Genomic DNA, 27792 nt, shown 5'->3' with positions numbered 1-27792 from the left:
CCCTATGGACACAGCTGTTATAGTTTATTAACAAGATATCATCATTAAAGATGTAAAATTAAACTAAATCTATGAACGTTTTGTAAAGAATCTATAATCTACCAAAATAGTAATTAAAAAATATTATTTATTGTAAATATTACTTCTAGCAGTTTGCTAATATCATGTACGAACGCCATGGCATCAGGAATGATTATCCATATGTATGTGCAGTATATCAATGACGTATAGGACAAGTCGGACGAGCAATCCATCAACCGCTCACCAGTTGGATATCAACATTTCTAAAATATCCCTCCCTCCCTCCCTCCCTCCCTCCCTCCCTCCCTCCCTCCCTCCCTCCCTCCCTCCCTCCCTCCCTCCCTCCCTCCCTCCCTCCCTCCCTCCCTCCCTCCCTCCCTCCCTCCCTCCCTCCCTCCCTCCCTCCCTCCCTCCCTCCCTCCCTCCCTCCCTCCCTCCCTCCCTCCCTCCCTCCCTCCCTCCCTCCCTCCCTCCCTCCCTCCCTCCCTCCCTCCCTCCCTCCCTCCCTCCCTCCCTCCCTCCCTCCCTCCCTCCCTCCCTCCCTCCCTCCCTCCCTCCCTCCCTCCCTCCCTCCCTCCCTCCCTCCCTCCCTCCCTCCCTCCCTCCCTCCCTCCCTCCCTCCCTCCCTCCCTCCCTCCCTCCCTCCCTCCCTCCCTCCCTCCCTCCCTCCCTCCCTCCCTCCCTCCCTCCCTCCCTCCCTCCCTCCCTCCCTCCCTCCCTCCCTCCCTCCCTCCCTCCCTCCCTCCCTCCCTCCCTCCCTCCCTCCCTCCCTCCCTCCCTCCCTCCCTCCCTCCCTCCCTCCCCCCCTCCCTCCCTCCCTCCCTCCCTCGTAATAACAAATAAAGCGAATTCTACCCCCACCCCCCCTTCTATACATATTCCCGTTAATCGTGTAACAAATCAGAACAAAATTACTACTCAAAACTATGGATATTTTGCTGATTTGCTCAGATGAGAAGGAGGGTCAGGTGCATGGGGATACAGCTCCGGGCCCCGAAGTAAATTATAGGGGGGTTTGGGTAAATATGGGGTACAGAACAACGTATTCTCATATACGCCGGCCCATGTATGTACCATGAATTTAGGAAAGATTCAAAAGGGGGTGCCGGTGACATAACTGCCCACGGGACCGACCTGGCCCTTAAAGCCCCTTCACATCTTTATGATAATAAAGAGCGCAAAATCTCTATGATGTAGGAAAATGTATATCTTATAATGAAAATGTTGGAACCTATTATTTGTTGCTCAATTTGTATATACGCTGGATTTGTCATTATTTCGAAGTAGCATATTGGTGCAGAAGCTTACCCTGTACATAAGGGAGGGGGGGGGTAACTTCAATGTTTCTTGATTGCGCCCCTTTGTAGTAGTTATGCACTACTTTTTCACATATAATATATTTTGTATTATATTTCCAACGACTGATATGACTGGTAATCTCGACACAAATTTAACTGATAAATTCATTTTCTCATGCAGGATTATTGTTAACGCTCTTTCTTCCTTTAGTATAACAAGTAGAAGTTCGCTTTGTTAATCAGTGCATGGAGGTAAAAACTGTTCCATGATCTGTGGTATAACCTAGTACTCATTAGTATTATATTACAACCGTCTGTTTGCAATCGATCGTCCGGTAAACCGTCCATCTGTCAACACAAAAGCGCCTAACAACGATCTCCTAGGAGATGGCGTCCTCGTCTTAGTAACAGGATGCCCTGACAACTAATCAGAGAGCCCAAACATTACAATTATATATAAAGGTTTTCGTTAGTGTAGCAACCGTCACAAGTCTTCTTTAAGGCCTACCATCAAGTAGTTCACGAAAGACCTATTTACAAGTTTCCTAACTTTTTATTCTCCTTCGAGATCAAAGATACTTCAAAATGGTAAGTTTGATTTCTGTGATTTTATTCAACCTCTTAGAAACATATTTTCTTCTGTTTGTTCAGCTGTTGTTGTCTATCTTTAAGCATACTGAAGCATATATAAAGACGATGTTATCTGTTGTTTGAAAGATTACACGCATAGCCAAGATAAGCCTGGTGAAAACGGATTTATGGAACACGGATTTTTTTATATTGTTTAGAGAAAATATTCTAATTATTTAATTAACCATTGTATTTAATATAAGTAATTTCATGACTTGTTAACCTCTATTAGAGAAGCTGAGGCTTGTGGTTATAGCATCGACCTATCTCCCAACATTTTCGTCAGTTGTTACTTTAATACGGTACAGTGGCGTAGGAAGGTACTTTTGAGTGGGGGGGCTGAAGACTGATGGCCGGCCTGGGGGAGGGGTCTAAGGGGAGGGGGTGTCCCCTCCCCTTTGGAATTTTTTGCATTTCCAGGTAGCCTCAGATGCAATTTGGTGCATTATAGCACACTTCAACACCGAATCCATTTTGTAAACTTAATTTTGTATTTTCACCGGGCCTTAGTTGCAATTTGGTGCTCCAAATGAGATTTTTTTCTCATTTGGAAATGAAAAAGGGGTTTTCTGACTTGCGAAGCGGGGGGGCGGAGTGATACTTCCGCCCCGCCACATTTTTCACTGGGGGGGCTGGCGCCCCCCCCAGCCCCCCCGGTTCCTACGCCCTTGATACGGTATAATATTTGTTAGTTCTGAGGAAAAGGATCAATTATGCAAGAACGTCACGCTTAAATATTTTATTTCCCCGACTCACAGTGCTCTTCACAAATTCACGAAAATAATTCCCGTATCATTCTCAGCTGTCATTGTGTTGAGTATAGGCAAATTATTTTACGGATATACACATGCAACGTATGATTGAACCAAAGAAGCTTACTTAAAAAATCGGTACAGTATTAATAACTGAATTTCGTTTCTATTATTTATAGCGTGAGTGTATCTCTATCCATGTTGGACAAGCCGGGGTCCAGATTGGCAATGCATGCTGGGAACTCTACTGTCTGGAGCACGGTATCCAGCCTGATGGTCAGATGCCCAGTGATAAAACCATTGGAGGCGGTGATGACTCCTTCAACACCTTCTTCAGTGAGACTGGAGCTGGCAAACACGTCCCCAGAGCAGTCTTTATAGATCTGGAACCAACTGTTGTTGGTAAGTTAGCACACCATATGAATATTTTAAGGCGTTCTAAGAATGAGTGATTGTTTGGTTAAGGACTATTGATTAGAAGCAATTTAAATGATAATTTAGTAAAATCAGTAGTCTTTGGTAGTCTTCTCTGCTTCAGTAAGGAATGCAATGAGTGGGGGACTGGCGGTAGTTGGATTATAGGGTAATACCATGTACAAACGTTCTCCCGATCTCTGGCTGGTTTGGTTTCTGTTCCTTCTCTCTCCTTTCCCTTGTTTGGGACACGTGGTGGTCCGGGTCCGGTGAGGTTCATCACCTTTAACACCCTACGTAGACCTACAAGTATCTTCTCAAGCAAGTAAAATATCCAACCATGACATATGCAAATTTTCATTATTAATGAAAACATTGCCTGGTTTCTTTTCACAGATGAGGTTCGAACTGGTACTTACAGACAGCTCTTCCATCCCGAACAGCTAATCACCGGCAAGGAGGACGCTGCCAATAACTACGCCCGTGGTCATTACACTGTTGGTAAGGAAATCATTGACCTGGTGTTGGATAGGACAAGGAAACTGGCTGACCAGTGTACCGGTCTTCAAGGGTTCCTCATCTTCCACAGCTTTGGTGGTGGTACTGGATCTGGTTTCTCCTCCCTCCTAATGGAGCGTCTGTCTGTCGACTACGGTAAGAAGTCCAAGCTGGAGTTTGCCATCTATCCAGCTCCTCAGATATCAACAGCTGTTGTGGAGCCATACAATTCCATCCTGACCACCCATACTACCCTGGAGCACTCTGACTGTGCCTTCATGGTAGACAATGAGGCTATCTATGACATCTGTCGTCGTAACCTGGACATTGAAAGACCAACCTACACCAACCTGAATCGTTTGATTGGTCAGATTGTTTCCTCCATCACTGCATCTCTGAGGTTTGATGGCGCCCTTAATGTAGATCTCACTGAGTTCCAGACTAACCTGGTACCCTACCCTCGTATTCATTTCCCTCTGGCCACCTACGCCCCTGTCATCTCTGCAGAGAAGGCCTACCATGAACAGCTTACTGTTGCTGAGATCACCAATGCTTGCTTTGAGCCTGCCAACCAGATGGTGAAGTGTGATCCTCGTCATGGCAAGTACATGTCTTGCTGTCTTTTGTACCGTGGTGATGTTGTACCTAAGGATGTCAACGCTGCCATCGCTACCATCAAGACCAAACGTACCATCCAGTTTGTTGACTGGTGCCCAACTGGTTTCAAGGTCGGCATCAACTACCAACCACCAACAGTGGTACCAGGTGGCGACCTCGCCAAGGTCCAGCGTGCAGTCTGTATGTTGAGCAACACCACCGCCATTGCTGAGGCCTGGGCTCGTCTTGATCATAAGTTTGATCTGATGTACGCCAAGCGTGCTTTTGTCCACTGGTATGTGGGTGAGGGTATGGAAGAAGGAGAGTTTTCTGAGGCTCGTGAGGATCTTGCTGCTCTGGAGAAGGATTACGAAGAGGTTGGAGTCGACTCAGTTGATGGTGAAGCTGAGGAGGAGGAGGGCGATGAATATTAAACCATTTGATCTGATAATTTCTGATTACTTAATTGCACGAATTTATCATAAAAATTGATATTTATGTCTGTGTGTGTGCAAACTCTAGCAATCATGATATTGCAAGAACAACATTACTAGAAACGGTCACATTGCTACATTCCAAAGAAATATTTATTTTGCAATAAAATATTTTAGACACCGATTTCACGTGTTACTAATTTATTAATAACTTGTTTGTTTGCGCAAACGCTACCAGTGATCCAATTCTGTATACGTTGCTGGAGCTTCTTGGTCGCATCAACCATCACCCTTCCTTCACTCATACACCCCGTCCCGAACTCTCCTCAATACACCTCTTATAGTGATTAGACATAATTATAACAGCCTACCACCCCCCCCCCCTTCCCATCTCTCGCTCCTCACCATATGGACCTAACCCTTACTTTCCTCCGCGAGCGTTTTATTCAGTAATATTAGTTATATAGTCATATACCATTCATGCTCCCCTTACCCTGCACCTTCCCCTGCTTCCCCTCGTTGCGCCTTTCAGATAATCTCTAGCCCCGCGCAAGAATATATAAATATTAATATCACTTTGTAGCTTATTTAAATGACAGTATCAAAACGCTTGTTTGAATTTGCCGCTCACAACAATGTTGGAAGATGTTGTCCCCTGATCTGCTGATATATGCTTTTGTTCAATTATGACTAAAGATAATGGGTTTTTTTGTGGGGGGGGGGGGGCTTCTTAGTAATATTAGTGAGGAAAATGTATTGCAAGCTAGTCGCTGGGCACGAATACCACAGCAAATTGTATATGTATGTATGTATTTTAGATCCTTGTGAAGAAGCCTTATTGGCTTATCAAAGCCGCAAGCTGACCGAAGTCAGTCTCTCACATTCTTATTTAACGTTCATGATTATGAATTTGTAATTGTCAACAACTCTGTAACTGGGAGTGACTCGAACCGGGGACCTTATGATTGAAAGGCACCGGCGTTAACCACTGAGCTAACACTCCTAGTGTCGATTGATCAAACCCATCGTTTCCTTTTATAGAGGCACCATGGTGGCATCATGACGGGTGCATAGTAATAGTGTAAATGAGAAAGACTTGTGAACAGCAAGCTGCTTTTGCGATGAAGGAAATGTGCCATGGAGCTCTCCTTATGCGCATTTACTTAAGAGTTCTGGAGTGGTATTGGGGGTGGAGGGGGGGGGGGTGGTGGAAGAGAAAATTCTTCCCTCTTTTGGAAAGGGCGGAACCGTCTATACCTAGTCCGGTTTCGACGCCAATAGTTATATTTCCATACGCTTCAAAATCTTGCAAACCGATTAGCTATATACTTACCGTTATATCAAATAACAAGAATTTGGGGGTTTATAATTCCGTAAGTTAAACTGACTGCTGTTTTCTCTCCACATAATTCAGAAACCGCACGTCGTATACTCTTTGGAAACTCTCTTTGCATGTAGTACCAAACAATACCGATCGAATATACTGCAGTATATACATGATACGAAACTGATACGCCTTAAAGTGATACGACAGTATAGTTATTCTGGAAGAGCGCCCAACGTTATCTATAGCCATGGAGGCTGAAAAAATTAATGAATGAGACTGATTTTATTGCTCTTTTGGCTAACATCATGTGAAAGTAGGGTCAGTATATATGGTCCTGACTATTGGCTGATAGTTTGAAAGTCTTTGATATTACTCCCAAAGTTAAGTGTCTAAAATTTGCTACGATTTTAAATAAAATACCTCCCCAGTTACTTCAACGATATACGTCTATTCCCACACGTTGAATAAGTTTATTATTACGGAATATATAGCTTGCCGGTTGGCAGTAAATGATTATTGAAAATATGAGCATGCCATTGACCACAAAACATTTCTACTTACCGGTAATTATTCCTATTCATTAACTATATGGTCTTTATCTTCGTGCATTCATATATATGTTGTTATGGTAACACATTCAACACAATGAGTTCATTTTGTTGTCTTGCTCATCACGTCTGTTGTCATTGTGAGATTAATGAATATATATAGATGCAGGCTTGTGGTCTTGACGACTATAGAGAAGCAGCCAATCAGAATCATACAGCAAGCAACCAAACAAAGCGCTTTTGTTAGGAACTTGAGCTGAGAGGTAGGCCTATATAATAATTATTATAGTCATCTCAGAATTTATGAAGAATAATTTGTTGTAGCAACGACTCATTTGATATCAAGACAGCAAGCGTCTCAGTGCCGTTATATCGAACTTTCATCGACAAGTGGCGATAATAACTTTATATCAAAATGGTAAGTAGCATTAATCATAAAATATCTATTAATTTGCTGTGCATTGTTTCATTTGGCTCATGTTCTGCACATTTGAGAAAAAAATATGTATTTTTAAAACAGGGCATATATCATTCGAAAATACTTATAAAATTGATGCTGTTGATGATGAAGATGATTATACTAATTTAATAAGATATGCAGATGCTTTTTGTTAATGTCGCTTTAAGCGATTCAGTATATTTTCATGAATGTATTAAGCGTAAGTCACTACGTTTGTACGTACAATATGTGATACGCCTAATACATATATTTATCAAAATGTACATCGAATAATACAAACAAGGTTTGTATTTTCTTCAAAAGAACATTAGAAAAGAAAAAGCAACGAAGGTATCGACATTTATAATTTAATTGTTCTGTATTTTATTAATCATACCACAAATCTATACGATCTTCTGTATACAATTTCTTAAACATGCTTGCCTTAGTTGTATTAAAGAGGTACAGTACTTTAATGTGGCAGTAATGTATAAAGCGTGACGAAATTAGCTAGCGGCCTTCGTTATGTATACCTGCAGAATGCAGTATATATGGTAACACAAATTGTCAAATGGTGAATTTATATAGGCAGAGTTTTAGTCTTGATAAGTCATACTCCAAGAAAAACAGACAACGTTATACTGCTACAGTAATAATTCTCTAACTGTTTCGATTTTTATCCTCTAAATCTCGGAATGCTCCTTTAAGGCTAAAACGGCAATGACGTCAGCTCCTCAATATATGACAAATGCTAAAAAAGAAATGTTCTATTAATTTCATATAAAGAACGGAACAGTGGAGAACCATTGCATGATATTTAACACCATGCATGTTCTTTAACAAGTGTATGTTATTGTTATGCAATGTAACGATGCTATATTTGAGGTCATAAACATCTCATATTTCGTCTTATGAGTTTGTGTTATATACATCTGACTGACATGTCTGCGCGGTAGACTAAGTATCTCAGCCCATTTGATTGATGAGCGGCAAATATTTAAATGGCAATTTCTCAAAACTTACAAGTGGTATTATAAGAAATACTGTATAATTACATTATAGTATATATACAGTACCGTGTTTTTTTTTCTTGAAACATTTCATACAACATTTCTTAAACATGAATGTTGTACTTAACATCATCCAACATTATTTATTGGGACGTGTGAGTGTGAGTGTGGGTGTGTGTTTCTTTACAAGGAACTAAAAAGGTGGATAGGGGAGGGGTAATGATTTGGAAAATTGCTCATCCGTTATGATAATGGGCAAACAACGATACAAACTTGGGTGCAAGTATATCAAGTATATCTGTTTGTAATGCAAATGACATGAATTTGACGATATTTGACAACTTCGTAAACGAGAAAGTTTGTTTAGTTATGTTCCTTGACGCATTTTCTGACAAGAGAGGGTGAGGGGGGGGAGGGAGGGTCGAAGGGGGATGGATGAGAACTTCGATTCCATAACAGCACACGAGGAATGTATGCGAATGTTTCTGTTTGCGTTGTATAGCTTTTGCTTAAAGCCACAAAGTGATCATAACTATACTATGTCGATCGCGTTAGCCTCAACGAGGCTTTCCCGAACTATACCCCCTCCCCAAACCCGCTCTTTCGACGTGCAAATGTCACAATAGACCATAAATGGTCACTGCTGACGAATAGTTCATAAATAACCACTTATATTATTTCTTCTCTTCTTACAGCGTGAATGTATCTCTATCCATGTCGGACAAGCTGGAGTCCAGATGGGCAATGCATGCTGGGAACTCTACTGTCTGGAGCACGGTATCCAGCCTGATGGTCAGATGCCCAGTGATAAAACACTGGGAGGTGGTGATGACTCCTTCAACACCTTCTTCAGTGAGACTGGAGCTGGCAAACACGTCCCCAGGGCAGTCTTTGTAGATCTGGAACCAACTGTTATAGGTAGGAGATTCCGGTATTAAAGCCCACCATGTTATTCTAATTATAGTAAAAGGAGAAACAAACCCATCACCTTTAGCTGCTATAACAGAGATCTCTAATTGTTCTGACCAACTCCCACAACATCTTAGAAGAACATTACTCTGTTTGGGAAAAATATCCACCTTTAAAAGTAATGTCTGGGCGCTGTCATTTTGTAAATCTATGATGCCATAGTGCCACTAGAGTCGTACATATATTAATTCCTCTGTTTTTCTTTGTGTATTTTTGTTCGATTTCAAGGTAAAATGTTAATAGTGTTGACTCTGAAAACCATGCCATCATTTGGTTTTGTTTAGATCTTCAATATTTTGAAATCAACATTTACAAACTCCAGCTAAATTACGGAAAATCCACCTTGAATAAATAAAGAAAGAAAGAAAGAAAGAAAAACTTTAAAAAAAATGATGCACATGTGGCTCGATGATGTCATATTTTAGACTTGATCAAGACAGTGACAGTGAAGGAACATGAAATCTGTAATATCTCCCAAATGGAAAAACATTTTATTAACTGCTTTGGAAAGTTGTACAAGGCAGGTATCACATAGACCAATAATGATTGTATAGGGTTTGTGTCTCCTTTATAGGGTCCACTGCAGCTTAAATAGCAAAACAATCATGCAAAGTTCGGACCGACCGAGACATTTCTACAGTTCAACTTTGCGGGCAAACCGTAAAAGATCGTGCAAATGTGTCTTATATATGAAATACATATGAAATACATATTGCCGATTTTCGGTCAAAAATCTTTGATTATCCTGCTGCAATGAAATGCATAGGATTCGAAGGTGGGTTGGGGTGAGTGTCAAATTCCAAACCCTTACCCCGACTGAAATTGTTAGGGGGGGGGTGAACCTTAATGGGCTGTAAGTTGGGAATGGAATACAAAGGGGTAAGGATGTGGGTTAGTTGAGTGCGGTTATCATCTAAGGGTTTGGTTTATCCCCCAACGAGACAATTTCAAAGTTAAGACGTCAAAAAGTATATAAAAAATATATATTTAGACCTAAATGCAAGGTTTGCTAATAAAAACTCTTAAATTTTGAAATTTGCCCCGGCTGAACACTGCCTTCCCAACTGAAGCCCCCCCCCACTGACGATGGAGGTGTGGGGATTGCCATGGAAACCACCCCTTTGCGCATGGCACTGGTTTGTCATTAATTAATGAATTTATTGTTACAAAGGATAAAATTGTCATCTTTCAAGTTATAAATTTTTTATTAAGCCTTATCAAGTTGGTATTACAAAAAATACCTTATTTCGTTCATTTTTTAGTTCCTGGCTGCTTTAGCTTTAGCGAAAGTGTTGAATATAATCAGTATAGTTTGGTTTTAGCTTTGGAGGATTCATTATCTCACGTTCCTTTACCTAACACGTAAAAGCCAAGGCCGTGTAACTCACAAAGGTAAGAAGCCAATGCACACTATTTGATGATTCTAACGATTTCCAGGGGAATCCTAAGTTCAACAGTTGTTTAACTTTCTTGGTTCACAGATGAAGTTCGAACAGGAACATACCGACAGCTCTTCCATCCCGAACAGCTCATCTCTGGTAAGGAGGACGCCGCTAATAACTATGCACGGGGTCACTACACTGTTGGCAAAGAACTTATTGATATCGTTCTAAACAAAATACGCAAACTTGCTGACCAGTGTACCGGTCTTCAAGGGTTCCTCATCTTCCACAGCTTTGGCGGTGGTACTGGATCTGGTTTCTCCTCCCTCCTAATGGAGCGTCTGTCTGTCGACTACGGTAAGAAGTCCAAGCTGGAGTTTGCCATCTATCCAGCTCCTCAGATATCAACAGCTGTTGTGGAGCCTTACAATTCCATCCTGACCACCCATACTACCCTGGAGCACTCTGACTGTGCCTTCATGGTAGACAACGAGGCTATCTATGACATCTGTCGTCGTAATCTGGACATTGAAAGACCAACCTACACCAACCTGAATCGTTTGATTGGTCAGATTGTTTCCTCCATCACTGCATCTCTGAGGTTTGATGGTGCCCTCAATGTAGATCTCACTGAGTTCCAGACTAACCTGGTACCATACCCTCGTATTCATTTTCCCCTGGCTACCTACGCCCCTGTCATCTCTGCAGAGAAGGCCTACCATGAACAGCTTAGTGTACCTGAGATCACCAATGCTTGCTTTGAGCCCGCCAACCAGATGGTGAAGTGTGATCCCCGTCATGGAAAATACATGGCCTGCTGCCTCCTTTTCCGTGGTGACGTTGTACCTAAGGATGTCAACGCTGCCATCGCAACCATCAAGACCAAACGTACCATCCAGTTTGTTGACTGGTGCCCAACTGGTTTCAAGGTCGGCATCAACTACCAACCACCAACTGTAGTACCAGGTGGTGACCTCGCCAAGGTCCAGCGTGCACTCTGTCTGTTGAGCAACACCACCGCCATTGCTGAGGCCTGGGCTCGTCTTGATCATAAGTTCGATCTGATGTACGCCAAGCGTGCTTTTGTCCACTGGTATGTGGGTGAGGGTATGGAGGAGGGAGAGTTCTCTGAGGCTCGTGAGGATCTTGCTGCTCTTGAGAAGGATTATGAAGAGGTTGGAGTCGATTCATTAGAGGGTGAAGACGAAGATGCCGAAGATGAATATTAGTGTTTTGATTGAAGCAATATGTGCCTTTCACCTAATTAAATATTCGGGATATCGTACAATGTTAGTTCTTTGTAGTCATGCAGCAATCAATAAATCAAAGCACATGGATTTGAAACCCATTAAATTTTATTGGAAAATAACGTAGTACGGTGTTCTACCAAACGAACTTTATAGTAAGTGCCATGGTTCCTGTGTCGCAGTTATGCGTGTGACTTTTAAAACTTGCTAAGCTGCCGTATCGCAATATTTCGGCTAAACATACTTAATGTCCTATATGACAATGAACAGAACTGACCGGTCAGTACAGTCTTACTCTCTCATGGAAGAGCTTGCACTATTATATGTAACAATTTCAAGTTATTGTGTTGTTAATCATAGCAAGTATAGCAACATCTTATGTGGTTATTGAGAGTGATATTTACTATGTATGTAGGCCTAACCTTACTGTGTACGTATTACTACTTGAACTTCAAATTTTGCCTTAGGCTGATCTTTATATTATGTTACGGCAGAAGTAGGACTATAACTCAACAGCATAATATAAACACCCATCTCTGCCAACGACAAACGGCGGCCGTAAAAAGTATCGTTCCTCCTGTGCCTTGAAATTAAATCTTTCAATAACTAGAATGTATTGTAAAAAATGGATTTGTTATTTTATTCTACAACTGTGTTAAAACAGCTCTCTAAGTTTGATCGACATTTTACAATTTTAATTCATTAATTGAAAAGCAATGATTTTAAACTGTTTTCAAGTTAATGACTTTCAATGTTCTGGGGCATGATTTTAGTATCGCATAGCATTAAAAGTTATAGGTATTCAGTGGCTGACCAGCTGCTTTAATTAAGTCCTCATGAATGCATCACCCCACCCCCACCCCCAATGTGCGGTGTCACTTGTGGTGGGTGGGCTGTACTTTGTAATATGTGAAAACGTCTCATTAATTGAACATTGACATCGAATAAATCTCATAACAATCTCATTTCATCATTGAACGATCCAAACAGCCAGTGCTTCCTATATAGCTATATATGTTATTATCAAAACTTACAATATTCACGTGGTGGTCGCACGTTGTGGTGAAACTTTCTTGGCGGGGGGGGGGGGGGGTGAACTGGCTGACTATAAAAGAACTAATCCAGAGTTGATCATTTGATGTTGGTGGTCTATATAAGACAAAAATCTGTCAATTTACTTGCAGACCATCGCATGACTATTGTAATACCGCCCGTCTCCATCTCCTTTCGTCACCCCACCTCCCACCTCCCCATACAAAATAATAATAAATCATCCATATGCAGCCAGGCGATTAGCGAGGAATTTGCCAAGTGAAGAGCGAAGCCTGTTGGCAAACTACCTGGGCGTAGCGCCGCCATATGTTGGCGCGAAGCGTACAAGAAAATTTTGGCCGAAAATGCCTCCCAGATCGCTGGAAATGGCACTTCCCAGGCCTTGTAAGTTGCATCTAAACATTTTCTAATTTGTAATTACTAGCGATATCATAGAAAACAAAAATGCGCAAGGAGTGGGCGGTCCCCCTTCGCCCCCCCCCCCCACCCCTTGGCTACGTGCCTGTATGCAGCGAATCGATAGTTATCTTACAGCTGTTAACTGTACAGGCCTTTGCCTAAGTCCCTTTTGGTATGCAATTAGAAATTCGCAGAATCTTTTAACTCAGTAATACAAACAACAGAGGGTTGTACTTTGATCCTGGGCTGTGAGGTGAACACGTCACCAAATTTATGCACGGGAAGCCCGCCATTTGGTTTATTTTTCACAGTATACCGCAATAAGCCAATCGAATTTCATATTTCAAGGGTCTAGGCGGGGTCCTCTCTTATCCCACGCCAATCAGAAACGTTTGAAATCCACTGGCAAGTTTTGTTGTAGCATGCAACTCCCTCAGCGCCTAGCTAGTTGTGCTCGGTACATACGGTATGTGCATTGTAACTACATTACTCCCGTACCGTCTGCAGAATATCAATGCATTACGCCTCCAGCACTACCATCAAGTAGACCAAAGGGACGGAAATCTCCGTGAAAAACTTCTTCGTACTACCTTTGAAACTTCACGAAGTTGTATCAAAATGGTATGTATCATAACTTTATATATGAAGAAATGTCACAAAATGCTTTCAGTCTTTAGATAGTCCGGAAAGTATTGTTACAAATTACTATCCCACTTGGCGTTTCCTTGTTGTATCTGCAATTTGTGAAAACGTCCAACATAACTAATGACTAACGTAGGCTAGCCTAGGCTACGTTATTGTAACATACCAAGTTTTTGTCCGTGTATTTTTACTACAATTTAGGCAGTTTTAACGACCCACTTCATTTTTATCGTTCAACTCCGTGTCACAGTAAACATTCCGATGAATTTACACTGTACCATAATTGTTTCCACTTGCCTGTATAACCTTTTTTTGAATTTGAGGATTGCTTTTGCGTTGCAAGTCTGAGCATTTTTAGACTATCGGGTCACCATGGCAACGGATTGACCCAAGTGTGACATTACGAAAGGAAATAGCCTAGGTAGAGGCCTAACGTTAGTATTTGTTCTGAATCTGAATGGGTTCAGTCAGCAAAAATCCTACTAGTTAATTTTTGCGGGATATAGTTAAGATAGGCGTAAGTTAAAGGCTTCATGCAATTTTTGAGGAATAAAATATTATTTATTCAGTTAAATTTTATGTGAAGTTATAGAAGGGGTAGCCTAGGTTGACAGTTCAGAGTAAAATGCACTTCAAAGTTAGACTCACTGAGTGATGGGGAATAGTTAAAGACTAACTATGGAGACAAAAAATTTGGGGGGGGATTTTCCATTAATTTGGGAGTTCACATACCCATAATCAACATGTGTACAAAATAATCTTTGAAAACCTGCTGTAACCCATAAAAAACAACCACGAAAACAGGCGCGTAGCGAGGAATTTGCCAAAGGAAGGGCGGAAATGTAGAAAAATTTTCAGAGCCGTAGATACGGCATTGCATACTACCAAAGTGTAGTGCCACCATGGTTGGCGCGAAGCGTACAAGAAAATTTTGGCTGAAAATGCTTCCCAGATCGCTGGAAATGGCACTTCCCAGGCCTTGTAGGTTCCATCTTAGCATTTTCTTTTAAAATCACTAGCGATATCATAAAAACATTAAAAAAAAAAAAAATATGCTCAAGGGGGGCGGCTGCCCCCTTCGCCCCCCCCCTTGGCTACGCACCTGCATGAAAATGAACATTTTGGGTAGTCACATGACATGTACCTCTGGAATGTCTGAAAACAGCGATTGACCCAAAGGAGCCTCTGGTCACCGTGTGACGTCATTGTTGGTATACCACGAAAAACCAAACTCTGATATAGGCACTGTTTATACACAGATACGAAACAATTGTACTGTATTTGACTTCCAATTTCAAGCGTTTGAAAAGCTGTTAGCTTAAAACAGGAACACATACAGATAAACAACTAGTTTTAAGACAATTTTGAGCAGAAAATTTAGTAAAATTGGTTATTTTATTAGCAAAATTTCTACTCAAATGGAGGCATCGTTTACATAGCGGAGCGTCAATAGGTACGTACGGTACAAGATACTGTAGACAATGCAAGCAGCATGCAGATTCCGTAATACAATTTGATCGCAAGATACCGCAAACTGAACAGAAGAATAGACCTAAAAGATGCCTCATGCATGATATGTAACAGGAAATTGCTTCCGTTACTGTCAACAAATTACCAAAAAGACACTAAACATAATCGAACAACTACGAAAAGGCGCCGACCCGAATCGACCAGGGTAGCTTATACATGACTAAGCTTCAGCTGAACATAGTACTTACTCGTTTTAATATCCAAAAGTACAAACACTATCCTTTCAATCAACGAAATTTAGCAGTGAATATCCAAATCCACGTTTCTCCTTCAATCCTGGGCGAAATACTGCCGTGACTCTGTGTAATTCCATAGAGTTAGGTCTAGTTGAAACAGGCCTTGACCAGTAACATCCCACAATCACAAGACAGTCACTAACGAAATAAACGTCCGATCGCTACATAGAACTGTTTTTATGCAACTCCTTGGACCATGCAGATGCCAGAATAAACATAACAGACAATATAACACATGTATCACGAACTCACGATACTGGAATACAACAAATGAAATTGATAAATGTGAAGATATCCTAACATGACTATTTACACATGCTATCCAACCCCGGCGAGAGTTGTAACTCACTACATGTACTAACAATGCTACCCTAGGCACGGTATATACACGGTCACCTCTTACAGTAAATATTATACTGTCAATTGCGTGATATATGTTACATGTGAGGACGTCCAGGGCGTGTTTACAAGGAGACTTGAAAGGGTCAATTTCACATTAGCTATGTCTGACACAGCTGTCGACAGTATATAATTTTCGCAGAATGAGACATTTGCAGCATACACAGAGGCAGGGTCATGTATGTGGCCTCATGGGCATGAGATACTCCGGGTGCTGAAAAATCTTTCCGCGTGCATCTCACAAAACTGATCCAAAGTCTACAGCGTTTTACGTCGGTTCTTCTACTCGGAAAGCTAAAAAAGCTGATGCTTTTGTTGGCTGAGGTATAACTGCAACCTCCAACAACACAGAATTGTGGCATTTCGGGGAAAAAGGAGTAATATCGTTGATGTTTTTGGCAGCTCAAGTATACAACTTTACAGACTAAAAGTATTGTTGTGAGTGTGGTATACCAACAGTGACGTCACATGGTCACCTGATGTCTTAGGAATGGTTATGTTGTACCAATATGCTCTTCACAAATTTAGATTTGTAATGATTGACAGATGTGCACACAAATACTCTAAATTATACTTGAAAACATCTCCAGTTTGCTTTGTATGTCTAATAGGCACTTCTTTGTCAAGAAAGTATATCTTTTTACTTCCATTTTAACAATCTTACTGAGAACTTTGTACTTCATACACTTTATGGTACTGTATTCCTTTTTAGCGTGAATGTATCTCTATCCACGTCGGGCAAGCTGGAGTCCAGATTGGCAATGCATGCTGGGAACTCTATTGTCTGGAGCATGGTATCCAGCCTGATGGTCAGATGCCCAGTGATAAAACCATTGGAGGTGGTGATGATTCCTTCAACACCTTTTTCAGTGAGACTGGAGCTGGAAAACATGTCCCCAGGGCAGTCTTTGTAGATCTGGAACCAACTGTTGTAGGTAAGCTCAGTGATAGGTCATGTTCTGCTATGATCTTTGTCATACATACATGTTTTAAAGATGTGACAAAATTGCAAACAACCCTTGTATGCTATATTGCATTTGTCAATATCGGAGAAGGCAAGTAAACTTTTGAGTTAAAATTGAAGGGAGTTAAAAGCATTGACTGTTATGGATGTCGATTGTGATGTGACCCCCCCCCCCCCACCCCTGGCACTGAGAGTGGTTTTTCCTACTACTCGCCCTCAAGGTATGCTGTTTATGATACAGGCCTATGTTTGACAGAAACTTATACCCTTTATTGCAGTCAAAGCACACATATAAAATACAAATGTTTTATAAAGTAATCAAATTAAATATGTGGGATAGAATTAATTGTATAATTAATTGTATAAACTGAAATGGATTAAAGTGTCAGCTGGAGGGGTCAGATATGTTAATTGTAACTTATAATCCCATGCTGTAGATTTGTGGCTTGGTCAGAGAGAGGCAACATTGCAATACAAAATTCATATATATAGATCTATGTTATATATCAAAACCAAAGCAACATAGAGAAAATGTTTTTAAGCACAAGTTAACCCAGCCACTACAAAAAACGAAACAGCATTTGCCAGACAAACCATAGTGGTCCTCTGTGGTATCATTTTTGCTGATGGTTGGCAAGTCTGTGTAGGGAACATTGAAACTGAGATATCTTCAATATATATAATGAACTATAAGTAGCAACTTTTCACAAGGCTTTTAATTTTTCCTTCCTATCCACAGATGAAGTTCGAACTGGTACCTACCGCCAGCTCTTCCACCCTGAACAGTTGGTGACTGGCAAGGAGGACGCCGCCAATAACTACGCCCGTGGTCATTACACTGTTGGTAAGGAAATCATTGACCTGGTGTTGGATAGGACAAGGAAACTGGCTGACCAGTGTACCGGTCTTCAAGGGTTCCTAATCTTCCACAGCTTTGGTGGTGGTACTGGATCTGGTTTCTCCTCCCTCCTCATGGAGCGTCTGTCTGTCGACTACGGTAAGAAGTCCAAGCTGGAGTTTGCCATCTATCCTGCCCCACAGGTCTCCACTGCTGTGGTGGAGCCATATAACTCCATCCTGACCACCCATACTACCCTGGAGCACTCTGACTGTGCCTTCATGGTAGACAATGAAGCAGTTTATGATATATGCCGTCGTAATCTGGACATTGAAAGACCAACCTATACCAATTTAAATCGGCTTATGGGACAAATTGTCTCTTCCATCACTGCATCCCTCCGGTTTGATGGTGCTCTTAATGTGGATTTGACAGAATTCCAGACCAACCTGGTACCCTACCCTCGTATTCATTTCCCTCTGGCCACCTACGCCCCTGTCATCTCTGCAGAGAAGGCCTACCATGAACAGCTTACTGTAGCTGAGATTACCAATGCTTGCTTTGAGCCCGCCAACCAGATGGTGAAGTGTGATCCCCGTCATGGCAAGTACATGGCCTGCTGCCTCCTTTTCCGTGGTGATGTCGTACCCAAAGATGTCAACGCTGCCGTTGCTACCATCAAGACCAAACGTACCATCCAGTTTGTTGACTGGTGCCCAACAGGTTTCAAAGTTGGTATCAACTACCAACCACCAACAGTGGTACCAGGTGGTGACCTTGCCAAGGTCCAGCGTGCAGTCTGTATGTTGAGCAACACCACCGCCATTGCTGAGGCCTGGGCTCGTCTTGATCATAAGTTTGATCTGATGTACGCCAAGCGTGCTTTTGTCCACTGGTATGTGGGTGAGGGTATGGAGGAGGGAGAGTTCTCTGAGGCTCGTGAGGATCTTGCTGCTCTGGAGAAGGATTACGAAGAGGTTGGAGTCGACTCGGTTGACGCTGAAGGAGAAGAGGAGGAAGGAGACGAGTATTAAAAAAATAGTTATTAGCAATATACTGAATCATGAATACTAGATTACCTATGCTGCAATCACCCATTCCTTCAATTTGAACTCGATTATGCTAAATTTATAATGACATCTCAAAATTGTTCATTTGTCAACAATACAGTACATGTCTGTCATTACCTATGATTAAAATTGTGTTACGCTGAAGATTGGCTGTCGAAATTACCTTGTAACTGATAGAGCTCTAACAATGGGTTGAAATGTTGGTTTGAACGTATGTTTAATAATTGGTTGACAAAAATAAGTGTTAGTCTCTGAGTTGATATCAGTATACTACAACAACAACTATTTTACCTACATTTTTGTTCCGTATAAAATGAAAAACCCACACAAAATATTCCAGCAAATGTCTCAAATTTATTGCAAACTTAAAGGGGAGGATATTATTAGCTTCAGTCTACTCTATTTTTGTTTAGTACATACATGATTAAATCTATTAGCAGGGCAGCGTACACTGTTCACTGTAGAATCCAACAGATATTAATTTAGTTTAATAAAAATATTTGTTAATTTCTTTTTCATAAGTGTAGAGTGTTCTGCATGAAACCATGACATTAAACATATGATCAGGAAAATGTTTGCATGTTTCAATATATTTTGTTTAATTTGTTTTAATCGTTTACATTTATTTATTTTTGTGAGGTCTGTATTTGTCACTTTTGTACAAAAAGCTAACTTCATGCTTTGCTGCTCACTTCATTCAACAACCATACACTAATTGATATTTTGGCTGACTAGTGGTGAATCAGTTCATCCCACAGAAAATGTACTTGTTACCCTATTCAGTCGTTATTCTATGCCTATCTTATATTGGTTAATTTTTTGTGCTACTTCAAGGATATTCCTTCCATTAGTAAAGATGGGGCAAAAGCCTTTTGCTCTGGAGAAACCCTGAAAAGTTTTACTTTCCATGAATTTACACTCCTAACCACTTCTGTGGTTGTACTAACTGAAAACAAAATGTTATGCAAATTTGTTCAAATTTAACACAAGTTCTTACAGTGCTAATTCCAAGTTTGGTCTCTATCTGTTTATAGTTTAATGGATATGAAATTATCTTTGAAAACTTTCCAAAGAAAAATGTCACATGCTTTTGTCCACAGTGATAGTACAACAAATATCGTACATACACACAGGTATTATCTAGGACAAAACATTTTATACCAAGATGTAAAAAGCCTCTGCCAGAAAATGTTACATAATTTATGGGAATCTGTCTCCACCTGGTGTATCTATATTAGTCAACTTCGTAATGTACATTTTAATCTCCCGCCAAAATATTACAACACACTAAACTGGTACCGTGAAAGTAATAAGTTTGGTATTGCATCATTTATTTGCATATGCATTATCGGTGACCGGTGAATAATCAAAGGTCATATTATGTAAGTACCAATGATTTACAGGGAAATTAACTGTAGCTTCGTGCTATTAACGAAAACGTTTGTAGCAGTTTTAAAAACAAAATACAAAGTTCATCTTTTTGAGACCTTTAAAAAAAACAATATATTATTTGTGATCCAATTGTCTTCTAACTATGCTACCATTATAAAGAAGAATTGAAGCATTCTATATGATTTACCCTCTATGAGACCCCCAGACAGCGCCCAATTGACGAACGTCGAAGTTGACCAATCACAGCTAGCGTAATGACGACCTATAAATTAATTCCACCTCGGCCGTAGAGATCATATTCGATTTCAAATTTTCTAACCTTCAACATCATCGAAGTCACTGGAAATTTGACTCAGTTTTTTTTTAACTATATCATTCCCAACGATTCGCTTAAAAGAAGAATTTCAATATGGTAAGTAGGCATGGATTTACAAGAATTCACAAAAGAAGAATATTTTGACTTTATCAGAAATAAAAGGCCACAAGAAATATTGCATTTGCACGTTGTATAGTCGGTCAAAACGTTTTCAGTTGTGACAAAACACCTTGAATGCACGTTGTGACGCAGTAGCGGTGGTGATACAGTGTGGTCTGTTTAAATGCGCGCGACGTGTATATAACGTGTAACGTTTACACAAAGAAGTGTATAAGTATGTCGTACATATTGTGTACCGAAGCATATATACATATTGTGTGTTGGCTACATGTTTGTTTAACACAGGAATATCGGATCATGTCTAATTCGGAACACAAGACATTCAAATAAGTTTTCTCCCATATAAAAGTGTAACGTTGCATTAATAACTGGCTCCCGCGAAGGACTGTCTAACATAGGCTAGCATGATCAGGGGGCTGTTATCAGCCAGCTTCCGCATATTAAATACAGACCGCCCATGAAACTAAAGTAGGCTAGGCCTGAAATAGGGAAACAACTATGTATCTCACAGCCGATTCACATGCTAGCATACAATACCATTGTACTGTAAAATAAAAATAAAATATAATTGTTATCATAATATACTGTACCAAGTAATACTATAGCATACAACATTGTGGATGTTTTTAAGATAATATTATGCCACAATATTATTGTAATACTATGTGAATCGGTGATTATGAGGCACTTGCGTCAATTGTCTATCGTAGTTCCCAGGACCATGTACATTCATTAACTGGTCGGATTTTGCAATTAATTTATTTGGGTATTTTACAGCACCAAAGTTGTTTTGTCACTCTGAAATTATTTTGAGAAAGACATTTACACATTCCTAACTTATTATAGTTAATGAGTTAATGTAAGTAAGAGATTTTTACACTATTACAATAGTCAGGTGTTTTTCTCATATTATATAAGAACGACACTCCACATATCTGAGTTACACTTAAGGCATTGAAGACTCGCCCCAAACCGTTTGCAGCCATCTGGAAAAGTTAACTTTCTGTTGCTTGCAAGAAACGTTTTGTTCGTGTCCCTACAAAATGCAGACAGTAATGAAACATGATACCTTAATTGTTATCTTGAGCTGGACCTGAGATGTCCATCGCTGTATCGTTTGTATACTGTGCTGTGGGTATTGACCGCAGCGGTATGTACTGACTGTACACTAGTGTCTAATTACCGACGGTAGCAAGCTGTGTGTGTATTTTCTGGGATCGATGGTGGTGTCTAACACTTCTGTTACACCTCATTCGAAACTAGGTCAGATTACCGGTATTAGACGTTTCTGTTTGCGCGAGTCTTCACACCCATTAAAATGAATGCAAGGATCCAACTGGTGAAAGATGTGACATGCTCAGTTCCTATTCATGACGTGATATAAGCTAACATAAGTTCCATTTCCTTTTAAGGCTTCAAGTGTAGTGTTAGGAACAGTTTTTGTTGCTTGTTTTGTGAAAACCTGACACAACTTTTGATACAATCATTTAGTTGAAAGCTAACTAAATCACAGAGCAACACTAGTGAGACTGTCAAGTTACTGTTGAAATTCCATTAAAAGAACATAATAAATGCTCATAACATTGATAAGTTACCCTGTAAAATACATAGTACTTACCTACAACTCAAATTTCACAAGTCTACAACTGCATTTCTCCAATCTATAATATACCTCTACAGTATGTTTTATTCATGGTTGAGACCCAACAACAAATGGCCATATAACGTCCACACCACTTATGTTATCTCCTTTGACATGGATAATCCATAACATTGTAAAACTTGGATACTGTTTTTCTGGAAGGTGATGGAGGATGGACCCAGGGAGAGTTATGTTGGTGTGAAGTTCTAGCAACACAAGCCAATGTCCCAGTATTCCTTAATAACTGGCTGTATTCTAAGCCTATTAGTCCTAACGCACACCCCTTACTCTTCAGTCTAATATTTTGATAACCTTACCTAACGCACACCCCTTACTCTTCAGTCTAGTATTTTGATAATCTCTCGTCATACGTATTTCAGCGTGAATGTATCTCAGTTCATGTCGGGCAAGCCGGAGTCCAGATGGGCAATGCATGCTGGGAGCTCTACTGTCTAGAGCACGGTATCCAGCCTGATGGTCAGATGCCCAGTGATAAAACCATTGGAGGCGGTGATGACTCCTTCAACACCTTCTTTAGCGAGACTGGATCTGGCAAACATGTTCCACGGGCTGTTTTCATCGACCTGGAACCATCTGTTGTGGGTAAGCTATGTGGAGATTTGTCTGAATGGAGGTCACCATTATTTTATTCATGCTCAGTTTTTGACAGAAGATATAATTTACCAAAATTACCCACTCAATGGTGTACCTTCTTCAAACAACTTGGGTCAGAACTTCCATATCAGTGTCTTTGCAGACTTGAAGCTATTCCAGTTTTGGCATCTAAAGTGATGACTTCTCAATGGAATGGATGAGTGTATAGTTTCACAGTTCTACTGTAATTAATTCAAATCATCTTGAGTCATTTGTAAGGAGGGTAATTGAGTGTTTGAGTGTTGAGTGTTTTTGGTTTGGATGATAATCGTAACCTTTGCATTCATGATGGCGTATGTGTGTGTGTGTTTGTGTGAATACGTGTGTGTTTGTGACGCCCAGCTTGTAAACATGATATCTCAAGAAGGGAAGGTCAGACCAACTTCATATGTGGTGTGTAGAAGAACCACATTAAGTACAAGACGCCTTTTTGTTTTTGGTGGAGGTCAAAGGTCATTTGGGGTCACCAGAAGTCAAATTTTGAAAACTTTGTAAACACAATATCTCAAAAAGGGAAGGTCAGACCAACTTCATATGTGGTGAGTAGAAGAACCACATTAAGTACAAGACGCCTATTGTTTTTGGGGGAGTTCAAAGGTCATTTGGGGTCACCAGGGGTCAAGTCATGGAAACCTCGTAAACACGATTTCTCAAGAAGGGAGTCATGGGCAGACCTCATATTTGGTGTGTAGGAGTACCACATTGTGTAAAAGAATCTTATCGTTTTTGGTGGAGGGCAAAGGTCATTTGGGGTCATCAGACGTCAAATCGTGAACCCTTGTAAACATGTACACCCTCACTATACATTACTTCAGATTCATGAAGAAAACTGCTCATGTTACATCATCGAAACCACAATGCATTTTTGCATTCTGGTTGTACATGGTAAGTGTTTTTGTTCATGGTAAGACTATCAAACCTAAATTCCCAAATATATAAAATAAATTATGCTTAGAAATTTCTGCTTTTGCATTTCAATACATTTGTTGCAGTCCTTGATGTATGTTGATATCGTGTTTTGTTTATAACTTTCTAGATGAGATAAGGACTGGAACATACAGGCAACTCTTCCACCCTGAACAACTTGTATCAGGCAAAGAGGATGCTGCAAATAACTATGCCAGGGGTCATTACACAGTTGGAAAGGAGCAAATCGATCAAACTCTTGATCGAATTAGGAAGTTGGCTGACCAGTGTACCGGTCTTCAAGGGTTCCTCATCTTCCACAGCTTTGGTGGTGGTACTGGATCTGGTTTCTCCTCCCTCCTCATGGAGCGTCTGTCTGTCGACTACGGTAAGAAGTCCAAGCTGGAGTTTGCCATCTATCCTGCCCCACAGGTCTCCACTGCTGTTGTGGAGCCATACAATTCCATCCTGACCACCCATACTACCCTGGAGCACTCTGACTGTGCCTTCATGGTAGACAATGAGGCTATCTATGACATCTGTCGTCGTAACATGGACATTGATAGACCAACCTACACCAACCTGAACCGTTTGATTGGTCAGATTGTTTCCTCCATCACTGCATCTCTGAGGTTTGATGGTGCCCTCAATGTGGATCTCACTGAGTTCCAGACTAACCTGGTACCATACCCTCGTATTCATTTCCCTATGGCCACCTACGCCCCTGTCATCTCTGCAGAGAAGGCCTACCATGAACAGCTTACTGTTGCTGAGATCACCAATGCTTGCTTTGAGCCCGCCAATCAGATGGTGAAGTGTGATCCCCGTCATGGCAAGTACATGGCCTGTTGCCTGCTATTCCGTGGTGATGTCGTACCCAAGGATGTCAACGCGGCCGTTGCTACCATCAAGACCAAACGTACCATCCAGTTTGTTGACTGGTGCCCAACTGGTTTCAAGGTCGGCATCAACTACCAACCACCAACCGTGGTACCAGGTGGCGACCTCGCCAAGGTCCAACGTGCAGTCTGTATGTTGAGCAACACCACCGCCATTGCTGAGGCCTGGGCTCGTCTTGATCATAAGTTTGATCTGATGTACGCCAAGCGTGCATTTGTCCACTGGTATGTGGGTGAGGGTATGGAAGAAGGAGAGTTCTCTGAGGCTCGTGAGGATCTTGCCGCTCTGGAGAAGGATTACGAAGAGGTTGGCATGGATTCAGAAGATGCAGAAGACGAAGAAGAGGATGACGAATATTAATATGATTTGTTCTGAAGGCTGACCATTTGAACATGCCCAATTGAAACAAACCCATGTACAGTTCAAAGATAAGCAAGACTTGATTGCAAATCGCCACATACTTTAATAAAATATTCACTTCACTAACATCTCATTTCATGAACTAGTTGCTACTTATATGTTGTGCAATTGTCATCAAATCTATTTCTTATGCAATATTTCCCATAGAAATGTCAATGGAGACAGTTCCACACCACTCTGATCACTGGAAGAAATTTATCTCACCCCATTTGTGTATTTGTCGTTCCACAGTGGCAGTGTAAAAAGGTTTAAAGGTTCTGAAATATGCTATGAAAGCACAAAGGAATTTGGAATTGATTCTTCATGATCTTGATTCTTTTAAGCTTGCACGGTTGTAATGTACTTGCCCCCTTGTCGGGAGTAGAATCATGACCAGTATTACAGTTTTAAGTAAGGACAACTCATATATCTATATTAGATCGGAGAGCTGACTTTCCTTATTTTTTGATCATGTTATCTTATGCCTTTGCAGATACTTCTTTTCATCTACAGACATTCTCACTTGCAGACATATGCACATTGCACTACACTTTATATATTCTCCTAAAGTGCTTAAAATAGTCTTAGCGCAGATTTGCTAGGTCAGCAGTACTAAGAAAAGAAATTAAGGAATCTTCTGAGTTATTGCTATAAATAGGTCATGAGGCGTTTCCTCTAAAGGCTTCCTTACATTTTTTTTTATTGGTAAACGGTGTTCATACCACAAGGGGATTTAGCAATCTGTTTTGTACAAAATTATAACAAAAACTGACGGTACATATCGTGTCTATTTTATGATAATATAATAACTCAATCAGCCTTACTCATTCATGTCATGAAGTATCTATTTAATAAGGTAGTTTAGTATATCTGGTATATATATATGTCTAAAAAGTCCTGTTAAGCCTTACAATGCCTTCTAGTCTTTTACAGTGCCCAATAGTTGGGTCTTTTTCTTACACATGATTTTATTCTTGCCATAGAAATCTTCCAGCTTGTAAATGAAGCATAATAATTACTGGTATTATAAACTATTCTTGTGAATTTGTGAAGGTACAGCTCGTTTTCACTTAATCATGACAATGTAATTGTACGTGGATCACCTCATGGAGAGATAGTTGCTTACACAGGGTTTGCCAGTGTTTTTCCAAGAGACAGATTTTTCTCGTATCACCACATCGACTGTACTCGAAGTTTATTTGCGCAGTTAAAAAAAATGATCGCCCATTTGGAGTGTAACAGGCCTAATGTGATTGTAATGACCAAACTGACAACTCTGCTTCATATATTGCTGCCGTACCCTAATTAAATAGCTACACTTATTGCATGACGTCACTACTAATAAACCGTTATCAAATACTCAGTTCTTGTCAGAAATAAAATGGTCTAGCCACAGAAGACATTAATGTTATTTCATTTCCTTATTTTACGAGTTTCTTTTGTTTGCAACAAAATTTCCACTACACGTTCCTTTCTTTTCATGCTACTTTTACTAGAGGAGAAGTAACCCCCCCCCTCACAACCCACCCTTCCTACCCCTCCCATGCGAAAGGTAGAATAGAGACTGTGCAAAGAATTAATTCCTGTCCTGGAAGAGAGTCGTAGAGGGAAATGGGAGGCGATGCAAAGCTCTCGGAATTTTTCAGGGAACAGTTATAAACTAAAACTGGAATTTCCTGCAAATACGCAGTATTGTGCCCCTGGAGTGCTTGCACTATTAGGAAGAACTTTTCTGTTCATGGTGATATTTTTCGAGCGGACAATACACCAGTACACCTACAGTATGGTCATAGTGTAGGTACCTACAAAGTGAGGGCGCTTGTGAGAGCGGCGACAGTCTCAGAATATGTTGGCTACGCAGCTAGCCTCTGGAACTTAAATGTACAGAGACTATATGAAACTTTAAGTTTCAACGTCTCAGTTATGTAGGTAATTTGTAATGAATTGTTACAGCGTTTTAGTAATATTGAAAATATTCTTTAGAGTATTCCAGAACTGGCCTTGTACCTCCCCTCCCTCAATGCCTTTATTTCTTATTGTGTTAAGTCATAAAGATATTAGTACATTTTTAATAATGTTTCACGGTGTAGCAGCTCTTTCAGTTGTAAGGAATCCTGAATCACGACTTTCGAGAGGATAACTTATACTGAAGAACAACAATAAAGACTTTATCGATTTACCGAAAAGAAAGGATTTTATTTACAGAAAGACCAGGACTTCGAGGGAGGGGGGGGGGGGAGGAATGAAAGGCGATTGGGGGGACTTGCCAAAGTAAAAACAACAACAAAAGCTAACATGCTTACAACCAAGGGCGTAGGAACCGGGGGGCTGGGGCGTCCGCCCCCGTGAAAAATATGGAGGGGCGGAAGTATCATTCCGCCCCCCGCTTCGCAAGTCAGAAAACCCCTTTTTCATTTCCAAATGAGGAAAAAATCTCATTTGGAGCACCAAATTGCATCTACGTTCAGGTGAAAATGCAAAATTATATACAAAATGGAGTGGGTGGGTTGAAGTGTGCTATATTGCACCAAATTGCATCTGAGGCCACCTGGAAGTGCAAAAAAAAAACCCAAAGGGGAGGGGGACACCCCCTCCCCTTAGACCCCTCCCCCAGGCCGGTCATCAGTCTTCAGCCCCCCCCACTCAAAAAAAACCTTCCTTCGCCACTGATTGAGATGCTATGTGTTACTCGGCATAAACGTTATTGGTATAAGAAAGGTATGTATTAGGGAGGTGGTTACGTTCTTTAATTTGTTGTTTATTTAA

The 27792-nt window shown here is 40.7% G+C and overlaps 4 protein-coding genes across 4 annotated transcripts; all 4 read left to right on the top strand.

The window, feature by feature from the left end:
- The first annotated feature begins 1744 nt into the window (after positions 1 to 1744).
- On the top strand, positions 1745 to 4828 carry LOC139962427 (tubulin alpha-2/alpha-4 chain-like). The gene is made up of 3 exons (XM_071962361.1): positions 1745 to 1907; positions 2881 to 3103; positions 3512 to 4828. The coding sequence occupies exons 1-3, from the start codon at positions 1905 to 1907 to the stop codon at positions 4642 to 4644; spliced, it is 1359 nt and encodes a 452-aa protein (XP_071818462.1). The 5' UTR covers positions 1745 to 1904; the 3' UTR covers positions 4645 to 4828.
- Positions 4829 to 6780: 1952 nt separating this feature from the next.
- Positions 6781 to 12509, top strand: LOC139962426 (tubulin alpha-1 chain-like). Its single transcript, XM_071962360.1, has 3 exons — positions 6781 to 6937; positions 8664 to 8886; positions 10419 to 12509. The coding sequence occupies exons 1-3, from the start codon at positions 6935 to 6937 to the stop codon at positions 11546 to 11548; spliced, it is 1356 nt and encodes a 451-aa protein (XP_071818461.1). The 5' UTR covers positions 6781 to 6934; the 3' UTR covers positions 11549 to 12509.
- Positions 12510 to 13459: 950 nt separating this feature from the next.
- Positions 13460 to 19304, top strand: LOC139962424 (tubulin alpha-1 chain-like). Its single transcript, XM_071962358.1, has 3 exons — positions 13460 to 13639; positions 16538 to 16760; positions 17529 to 19304. The coding sequence occupies exons 1-3, from the start codon at positions 13487 to 13489 to the stop codon at positions 18659 to 18661; spliced, it is 1509 nt and encodes a 502-aa protein (XP_071818459.1). The 5' UTR covers positions 13460 to 13486; the 3' UTR covers positions 18662 to 19304.
- Positions 19305 to 20341: 1037 nt separating this feature from the next.
- Positions 20342 to 26426, top strand: LOC139962425 (tubulin alpha-1 chain-like). Its single transcript, XM_071962359.1, has 3 exons — positions 20342 to 20501; positions 22548 to 22770; positions 23858 to 26426. The coding sequence occupies exons 1-3, from the start codon at positions 20499 to 20501 to the stop codon at positions 24985 to 24987; spliced, it is 1356 nt and encodes a 451-aa protein (XP_071818460.1). The 5' UTR covers positions 20342 to 20498; the 3' UTR covers positions 24988 to 26426.
- Positions 26427 to 27792: the final 1366 nt, after the last annotated feature.

This window comes from Apostichopus japonicus, chromosome 21 (genome assembly GCF_037975245.1).
Source record: "Apostichopus japonicus isolate 1M-3 chromosome 21, ASM3797524v1, whole genome shotgun sequence".
Classification (NCBI taxonomy): domain Eukaryota; kingdom Metazoa; phylum Echinodermata; class Holothuroidea; order Aspidochirotida; family Stichopodidae; genus Apostichopus; species Apostichopus japonicus.
Note: the sequence above shows the minus strand (reverse complement) of the source record. Positions and strands in the feature narration are given on the sequence as shown.

Coding starts and splice junctions, on each gene's coding strand:
- LOC139962427 (XM_071962361.1), top strand. Junction 3,104..3,511: donor TCTGGAACCAACTGTTGTTG/GTAAGTTAGCAC, acceptor TTCTTTTCACAG/ATGAGGTTCGAACTGGTACT.
- LOC139962426 (XM_071962360.1), top strand. Junction 8,887..10,418: donor TCTGGAACCAACTGTTATAG/GTAGGAGATTCC, acceptor CTTGGTTCACAG/ATGAAGTTCGAACAGGAACA.
- LOC139962424 (XM_071962358.1), top strand. CDS start 13,487: ATGTGCATTGTAACTACATTACTCCCGTACCGTCTGCAGAATATCAAT. Junction 13,640..16,537: donor CACGAAGTTGTATCAAAATG/GTATGTATCATA, acceptor ATTCCTTTTTAG/CGTGAATGTATCTCTATCCA. Junction 16,761..17,528: donor TCTGGAACCAACTGTTGTAG/GTAAGCTCAGTG, acceptor TCCTATCCACAG/ATGAAGTTCGAACTGGTACC.
- LOC139962425 (XM_071962359.1), top strand. Junction 22,771..23,857: donor CCTGGAACCATCTGTTGTGG/GTAAGCTATGTG, acceptor ATAACTTTCTAG/ATGAGATAAGGACTGGAACA.